We start from the raw sequence: 9,588 nt of genomic DNA on the forward strand, positions 1-9,588 counted from the left end.
CGATCTTCTAGACACACCATACATGCATTTAACCACATAAACATTATATGTTGTGTAGTATATGATTTAGCTAACAGTATATGTTCCATATTGGGACACCGTTCTTTTAACTGGTGTACATTTTGTCGTATAGCACATGATTATATTCTCATACTTGATACACTTAAGGAGGAATTGTTTCGTCAAATTACTATTCCTAACAAGAATGAATTTTAATGCTTAACTTAACTACTTAATCTTTTAATCACATTTTTTGACAGTAAATCAGTACCACCTTATATGCACTTAAAGACACTTTACTAACCTATCAAGGGGTGTCTATCTTGTTTCACTAACAAGTCCACCACAATGATGGAGGGAAAGAAGCCTGTAGAGAAAACATACTAATGAAAAACTTTGGACAGATCACACAAATTCAATTTTACGCCATAAATATACAGTATGTATTCAACAAATTACAACCCCCGATTCCCAAAAAAAACAACCTGAAACTTGTGTAACTCTCAACACTGACTGTAAAAAAGGAACTTTGTTTTCAAGCACCTTAAACACTAGCAAACAAGAAGTCGAAGTGTGCTTACCAAATTCCTGGAACTTATCTAAAGTTAGAAAAAAAAAAAAGATTAACAAACTGGACACAGAATCTTCCTCATGCAGGAAACACAAGATGTTAAATGTAAAGGAAAGGCAAAAAATACCTTTCTGGAACACTTCTTCCATTTTCTGTAAGTACAGAACAGAAAAACATGCAGAGGTGGTTTATAAATGACATTTAACCATATACGACATTCATTTAACCATTTATCATTAATTGATTATTTAATCATTCGTCATCATGTAAACGATCTACATTTAACTTTTCCCTGGACTGACTGCTTTTCCTATTTGTAGTTGGCAACCAGTTTTGTTGTTGACAAAGCACCCGCCAACAGATGACCCGAGGGCACCTTGGTCTGTCTGTCTGTCTGTCTGTCTGTCTGTCATGAGCAGTCAAAAACTGAGGCAATGGCAGCCAGTTACAAAATTTTAGACCAAAATTGGATCAAATCTAAATGAGCATGTGTGACTAAAATTTTTAAGGTGAGAGGTAAGACCTGAAATCCATTCATACTAATAACCCTTAGTTTGAAGCCTATTAGTATTATTATTATTATTACTGTTATTATCATTATAAGCAATGACCTGGTGAACTGACTGTTATAGTCCCGTTAAAACTAACGTCCTGGGTAAAGCAGAGGGCAGGATGAGATCTTGACCCCACGAGAGATAACAGCCAGTCCTAAATCTCTGAAATGGGGCACTGACAGTTATTGCACCCTGTCTGTTTTCCGTCAACCTGTAGAGGAATGTTTGTGAAGCTCCAACAAAAGGACCAGAGACAGATCAGAAAGTATAAAAATGGGATGAAGTCTTCAGTCAGTGGGGCACACCTGCTTACTGCCATGCGGTTCTGTCTGCTGCCTCCTCTCTATATAGAGATTAAACATTTTGATGCATGCTACCCTTCCAGTCTTGTTGTATTTTTTCTTTTTTAACTCACTACAGGCAGACAAGAAATTGCCATAACAGCTGCAAAGCTGTCTATGTATTTAGAATGTGACGTTATTAAAGTCCTTGTTGGTGTAATGGTCAGGTGGCCCAATACCTTTGTTCATATAGTGTACTTTCAAGGAGCCATCAACGCAACATGTGCATTAGTTAATATTAGATTACTTTTGGTCCAAAACTATCCTAACATCACGCAAGTGAAACAATACAAGACACAAAAAGCCACCTAATATTACCTACTAGCACAACAACAAGACAGCCAGCCCAGCATTTGTCTTGCAGCCTTCTTTCATGAAGTTCTTCCCTGTGATTAAAAGCTTGTCCAAGAGTTTATCTTGTCTCTTGCCTCTCTCTCTCTCTCTCAATCTTGTCTCTTTCTTTTCCTCTTTATAGCTCACTTCATCAACATTCTCTCTGTCTCTACCACTTGCCGGGCTCTGATTTTTTTCGACTTCTTCCTCCAAAGCTGCTGTGCTTCTCCATAAAATATGTCCTAGACATAGCTGGTGGTGTTTAACCTAGCGCAGGATGAACCACCAATCAACAGTTGTTTGCGGCTGGCTGGAAAATTTTAACATCTTGCCAAACCCTACTGCCAAGACATCTCTCCATCTAGGGTTTATGTGTCCTTTCACATCTAACAGTTCAAATACATGCAGTTTATATGAAATGGTCAAACGCCATCACTAGTTAAAGGATTCACAGTAACCAACATGAAATGTACTTTCATCATCCAAACTCTTTTCTTCATTTTATAGCAAGAATAACCAGTTTAAGTACACATGAAATTTAATGCCCACCTTTTTATGTGCCTTTGAGCGCACATGCTTCTTGAAATCAGATATCGTGCCAAATTTGGTGAGGCAGACCTAAAACACAGAGAAAAAAAGAATCAAGAAGAAAGGTGCATCAGCAACACAAATAGAAAAGGGAACATTTGTTAAAATTTGCCAAATCTTGTTCGTCAAATGGGTGGAGTTTTGTTTTTGGGACTCTACACCAGGAAATGTCCACCACTTTTATCACCATAATGATGTTGATGGCACTAACACCAGAGGTCATCCATAAACAGAAATGGGGTATGGGGCAGTTTTTCAAGGCTTGGGCTCGGCCCCTTACTTCCAGTGAAGGGAAATCTCAATGCTTCAGCATACCAAGACATTTTGGACAATTCTATTGTAGTAACTGGAGATTGGTATGCTTGACATCCTTCGGGGATCTGAAGATCAGTATGGTTAATGTTTTCCTGGGGCTCCTCAGTAAATATGTCTCAACACCTGATTAGAGAGGGAGGGGACCCAAGTTCAAGGGTATATGGCATGTAGGAAGAGGGTCTTTTCTCTCCCCTGTAAACTCTTTAAGAAGTTAAAGGGGTATTTCGCCTTACTGTAAACCTTCCTGAACAATTAAACACAGCTAAAATTTTGAATTTTTGATCTCTGTGGCCTGGAACTTTGGCTCTGAGACACCACAGTCCTTTGATGACTGACAGACGTCTTATTTTTAACCAACAACCAACCTATATAAGCAGCTGATCAGAGATGTTTCAGCAGTGATCTTCATTTGGCCTGTAATTGTATCCAATATACAATGTTGTATAATTGATAGCGATGATGTGAAGATGTTGAAGGAGATCTCCGCTGATACCAGCTTCCTTGTATAAAAAGTTTATTACAAGAAGCATAGCATCAAACACATGCTTGTGAGTGGATCCAGACCAAATGAAGATCGCACTACTTAAAGGTCTCTAGTCATATGCCTATATAGGGTACTTGTTTACAGCAAAAGAGGGGTACACATCTGGAACTCATTCAATGACCTGTTTCCAAGAATCCAAGAGAGGGGGAGAAAAGACCCTCTCCTCATCCTATGCAATCGATATCTATGTAGAGTTGGGGACCCCTACCAAAACATGAACCATGTCTGGTTCTACTCGAGGTTTCGGCCTGTTAAAAGGAAGTTTTTCCTCGCCACAGTCGCCAAATGCTTACTCAGTGTGGGGCTTTGCCCTGGGATCCGTTTCTCTCTGATTCTCTTCTTTTTTTTGAATGTGTACACCTGTAAAGTGTCTTGAGATAACTCTGTTATGAATTGGCACTTTTGAATTTTTGAATTGAACTGAATTGAACCATAATGAACTACAGACACTACAACAACACTGTGCTTCAAACTTTGTGGCAACAGTTTGTTGAAGGCCCTTTTCTATTCCAGCATGACTGTGCCCCAGTGCACAAAGCAAAGTCCATAAAAACATGGTTGGATGAGTTTGGTGAACTTGTGGTCCACACAGAGCCCTGAGCTTAACCCCATCAAACACCTTTGGGATGAACTGAAACAGAGATGGTGACCCAGGCTCACAGTGCCAGTGTCTGGCCTCACGAATGCTCTGCGGCATGAATGGGCAAAAATTCACACAGAAACACTCCAAAATCTTGTGGGAAGCTGTTACAGCTGCAGACTTGTAAGTGTATTTAGAATACAATGTCATTAAAGTCTCTTAGTGGTCAGGTGACCCAATACTTTTGTCCATATAGTGTGTTTACTTTTCCATACCATGGCATATGCTTACTCCCTATGACTATTAGAATATACCATGGTGTTTAGAAATCCCAAAGCTATGATTTTCAATACCACAAAAATACAGACGTTCTATGACAATCTGTACTTTCTGGAACATGCAGCTAAGCTGAGAGAAAGATGGCTAATGCAAGCGGTGGGGATAATGTTACAGGATGAGTAAATAAAAAGAAAAATGCCTCTGCTACTGTTTGGGAACATTTTTTGTTTGGTCAGCCAGGTGAGCCAGCCTTTCAACAGCCATTCTGCCACAATTTTCCACATACTATGTCTGTTAAGCCACAGGACTTTACCCTGCTCTACCTTTCTTGGAAAACTGAGGTCAGTGGATGAGTTCCGGATGTTTTGCCTTGGAACCACGAAAACAACTAACCTATATAAGCAGGGGATTGGAGATGTTTTGGTAGACTGATCTATATTGGCTGGGATCCTCTCACAAGCATGAGCTTAATTTAATGTTGAGCTTTTTTACAAGCAAGGTGGTGTCAGCGGAGATCTCTTTCAATATTTTCACAGCCTCGCTATCCATTATACAGCATTGTAGCTTTTTGCTCTTCGGCTTGCTGCACCAACAGGGAGACAACCACCTGTATGTGGTGGTCATAAAAAAATAATATTAACTAATTTAATCCCATGAATCATATTAGGTAGATATAGTTCAGAATTATTAATTAATTAAGAGTACGTTTTAGACTATATATGCCTATTATGGTTACTGATTTATTTTCACAAATAAAAATATTTCACTGAACTACAACATTACTCCACCTCCCCACAAGTTCCAGCGCCCAGGATTACCTTTGGTGGCCTCACTTGTAGGATGGCCCCAGAAGACAAGACACAGATATATACTAGTACACGGAAAACTAAACAACATCCATTAAAGAAACAATTTAAGCACAGAAGCAATATTAAAACACCAAATATTCAAATCTGTGTTCACATGGTTGACCTGACATGAAGAAAGAAAAGGAAAAGTGGAGAAAAGAAATGAAAACAAAAATGTCCTTTGTTAAGAGTCATGGAGGACAGGGTGGAGTTGACAGTTTGGGGTGAGATGGAGCTCTTCTTGAGCCTGGTCATCTTAGTGTGGAAATGGAGCAGTCAGTGAGTAGGGTGAGTTGGTTGTTTCATGATATTGCTGGTTTCAGTGCAGATGTCCGTTATGGTAGGCTGATTCAAGTAATTCTCCTGGCAGTTTTGACTTCCTGTTGTAGAGCCTTCATGTTGGCAGGACATGATTGCTCTTCTACGCAGAGATACAAGGTGTCACGATGCTCTCAAAGGCACATAATGGCATCGGAGTAAAGAAAGAAATAAACCAAACAGACCGCAACTTGAAAAAAAGGCTTCAAATAATTCTGCAAATATTGAGACAATGAACAACGATTAAAAGGGGCACTCCACCAATTTTACACTCCAAATTTAGTTTACTCAGCATGAAGACAAGTCTGTGAGAACAAAGGTATACTTTTCTGGCTTTAGAGGAGTTTTTTAAGTAAAAAAAAAAAAAAAAGCTAAAATTAAAGGTGCTATTAAGAAGCACTGTAAGAATTGTTGGAGTGAATTCAGCACTTTTGGAGCCTGAACCAGACTAGAGACCATGTGGCTCTCATTCTGGCAATTTTTATAATCTGCCTCTCATGGGTCTCCTAACTTCACAGAAGTATGATACTAAAATGCTGGAGTACCCCTTTGGAGAATAAACCAAGAAATATTCTGTTAATTCTGCCTTTAAATGATGTACTGTTCACTAATTCATTGATCTGCATTATTTGGCCCCTGTGGTGTCTTGGAGCCGAGGCCCCAGGCCACATGGACCAAAATCTCTATGTTTGAGCTGTGTTCAGCTGTGTCTAAGTAAAACCTCTTATCAGAGTTCAATAAAATCATCAACAGGAGACAGAAGTCTGAGCAGCAAAGTCTAATGTCGACAAAAAAGGAGACCAGTTCGATATGCACACTGGGTACATATGAAGGGTTCTGACCAGAATAGCTGGTGTCTACTGCTTTTATACCTTTGGGATTTGGACTTTTCCACACCTTGTCCATCCCCTTAAACATTACATCAGTCTTCACTCATTATATCATTAGGTACTTTCCACTCTGGGCTACAAAGGACTTTCCAGGTTTCATATCTCACCTCTCCATACCAACTGGTCCTTTACTCTTGGGGACTTCCAACTCTTATTTTTTAATAATTCTCTATAGACAAATTACACCATTATTTCTTTTCCTTAGGCCTGTTTTCCAATTTTGCTTAAGCTAATATCAGACACCATTATTTATTGGCTTTTGATTGCAATATTTTTTAAAAATAATTGTTTTATGCAAGGTTACAATGAAGAGCTCTGAACTGGGTTTGCTGTAACTAATCTCTTGCAGGTTTGTTAGTTGTCACACACAGACATGCTGACTCGCTAGCCATTAAGGATTCTTGTTACAGAGAGCTGGATGTTTCTTTTTTGATGAACAGTTGATACATTGTGAATTAACTACAGGCCCCCTATAGCAAACATTTCTATCTACCCACAACAGGATACATGTCACATAAAAGCAGAAGTCACGACTTGTCATGTCTTGAATTTCCCTCAGGATCAATAAAGTATCTATCTATCTTTATCTATCTATCTGTCAATCACGTCATGGCACTCAGGCCATTTCACACAACTCACATCAGGCCAGACATGCTATGTAAATGTGACCAGGTTTCATGAGCCCCAAGAATTTGGGCCTCATTAGCCCCCATGAACCATCACTGGCCTTGGTGGTATATGGTAGCAATATGGTGACCAGATATGAATGGGTGAAATTCAGGGCAGAGGAGTTTTGGTTATTAAACAATACCATTAAAAGGTGCTACACTGCAAATTTAGTAATTTCCTAGTAGTTGGTGTCAAATCAGTAACTGAATAATACATAATACTGTCAATTTCACCTATTGCTTCCAGCCCAGCTGGTTCTATATGTGCCCTTCTTCATGTCCTTAATGAAGTCATAATAAGCTACCTCACATATACAAAGGAAGCCTTACAGATATGAAGTTACAAAAACAGTACTATAAAAACTATAAAAACAGCCAGACATGGAGAAGTAATCACAAGCAGCCCTCAGCAGCCAATCGTGAAATTTCATCATCTTTTCATAGCATCAAACAAGATGCCATGGGAAAAAAAAGTCCAAAAACAAAGTAGCCAAAACATCAATAAGATATTTTGACTACTTTTCGGGAGCTCTCATGTAGTCCATGGTTTTATACAGTCAGTGGTACAGATGCTCACACTTGGTTTCTCCAGACATTGCAATTCTGTCATGATCCTTCAAGTTCAGTCATTTCAAGTGCCATGAATCAGCATTTAGAAATACACATAAGGCATTATGTTAATTTCTCTTTTTTTCCAATATGGGTATCTGTTATTGCTTTGTCGCTTCATAGAGCTCAAATAAGGAGGAATGGCTAACACCTGCACTTCAAGTCGACCCAAATTAACCATAGAGAACCAAAGAGAGCCGGCTGTGAGATGTCCAGGTCAGAGCCAGAATGTAAGTCTGGACCCTTATCTCCAACACTTAGCTGCTGAGAAAGTGGATTGCTATTGAAGTCTCAAAAGATTCAAACAAAGTCAAATCATACTTTTACATGCCCAGAAACAGCCAACCATGTTCTAATGTTGTCTGAATGTACCCCTGTCTGCATGCTGTATAACTGGGGGCTACATACAGACACGTTTTACAAGGGTCTGAAAATTCCTGAGCCCACCCATGATTCTTGGACGTACCCAGGTCCATAACATTAGTTGAGAATTTGGCTAAGTGGAACTATTAACACGAGACTTCAAGACTTTACAAGACATAACTTGTAAAGGTGGACTTGAACTTGAAAGGTGTTCAGCCCTCTGTGATTGCCCTCCCACGGAAAAGACCGGATGTGACCGGTTCCGTGTACATCCTGTAGCTGAGTTAAACATACCCAGCACCTGGGTTGGACTTGACGTTACAGGTAGTTAAGTGACCCAGACAGTGGGTAGAACATCATGAATCTTGTTGAGGCCAGAATTCTATTTAACTGCCTCACCCGAATTCGTTGATGTGAGAGTAAGCAGTCGGAGAGAAAAGAGTTTCATCAGATGAACAGCTTTATTCACGATCGGCCGAGCGTGGAGATCATCACAGTGCATACAATCGATGCCACCAGGAGATCTGACTCGTTGTCGACTGTCATTAACTTTATACCGTTTGTGTCCAGGGTGTAGTCCCCTGCTGATTGGTTCTTTGTCTCTTGTATAACTATTTTGGGGAATGGTCGTCCTCTGTCTGACCCTTGTTTTTCCACTATTCTCTTGTGTTCATGTCCTTTATTCAACCCGCTCAGACTGATGTGTGTGTGTGTATGAGTTCCTCTTTCTATATGTCTGTGAAGCATCAAACTTCCCTGTGTCCGTGACCTCTGACTTTCTGTTCTTGGCTCGTTTCCTGTTTTCAGCTTATTCTGTTCTGAAGTTATACTTTACTATGCAGGTTACTTTCAGCAAGCGATTCAAAGTCTTAGCAATTATGGCTTCATATATCTTGATCCCACAATCTGTTGGAGATTGAGTTCCAAACCACCAACCATGCTATTTTAGCCCCTGCTGGGTTATAGAAAATAACCCAATAAATGGTTAAATTGCCACAACCCAATAATGGGTGCAAAAAAAAAAAACCAGCATTGTTTTAGAGAGAAGCCACACGAACAGGTTCGATCACTGGCATGTAAAAAGATTACACCTGCCACGCGTCTGACTAATTAAAAGTCTGAGTCATGTTTTGTTGAGTTTTTTTTTTTTTCTTTCTCATCCCAATTTCTCCATCACTTCCGAACATTCACTGCACATTCACCCACCTGGCAGCCGAGGTCCATGGTTCAAAAGTTACTGTGAGCAAAAAAAGAGAAAAAAAAGTAAAGAAATAATAAGAAAAAAAAAATAAAATTTATCTCCAGACAAGAACTTCATGTGTGCAGTTACGAAAAAAAGTACAACCTCATTAGCTCATCTGCAGAGCTGCAGAGGAAAAGAAATCACATCGAGGAGTGAAAAATGCTGATTTTCAGGAGAAAAATCTGGGTAGTTTCCGTGTTTGTGCTCGCATCTCTGTCTGCCGCAGCTGCGCGCAATCTTCACAGCCGACATGGACTGACTCCTCCCCCGCATCAGCTGGTGCCTTTCCTCGGTGGAGGAAATCATAAACACATCCTGAAGTAAAAGCACTGATGTGCTCCGTTAGTCTGTAAGTAAAAACAAAAATCCTGCACTGAAAATGTTGATTAAGTAAAAGTCTCTAAGAGTAATCATTAAAGCGTTCAAGGCTGAAGAACTCAGTGCAGAAAAATGTCCCTTGTGACTGACTCTGTTATAGTCTACATTACATAATTGGATTATTACTGCTGATGCATTCATGTAAAATCAAACTAATTTTAAATAT

General features: G+C 39.6%; 1 protein-coding gene across 3 annotated transcripts in view; it reads right to left on the bottom strand.

The window, feature by feature from the left end:
• The window catches only part of LOC124074298, a 34,725-nt gene extending 25,410 nt beyond the window's left edge, over nt 1-9,315 (bottom strand). The window contains exons 1-6 of one of the 3 annotated variants that reach the window (XM_046417051.1): nt 9,147-9,315; nt 9,008-9,038; nt 2,349-2,417; nt 699-723; nt 582-599; nt 305-367 (exon numbers count right to left, since the gene is read on the bottom strand). In XM_046417051.1, coding sequence (XP_046273007.1) covers nt 305-367; nt 582-599; nt 699-723; nt 2,349-2,417; nt 9,008-9,025 — 193 coding nt within the window. In that variant the 5' untranslated portion in view covers nt 9,026-9,038; nt 9,147-9,315. Of the gene's footprint in view, nt 1-304; nt 368-581; nt 600-698; nt 724-2,348; nt 2,418-4,923; nt 5,346-9,007 lie in introns of all 3 variants that reach the window. The other 2 variants (XM_046417052.1, XM_046417050.1) reach the window with 2 other exon arrangements.
• Nucleotides 9,316-9,588: the final 273 nt, after the last annotated feature.

The sequence above is a fragment of the Scatophagus argus genome, chromosome 17, assembly GCF_020382885.2.
Source record: "Scatophagus argus isolate fScaArg1 chromosome 17, fScaArg1.pri, whole genome shotgun sequence".
Lineage (NCBI taxonomy): Eukaryota > Metazoa > Chordata > Actinopteri > Scatophagidae > Scatophagus > Scatophagus argus.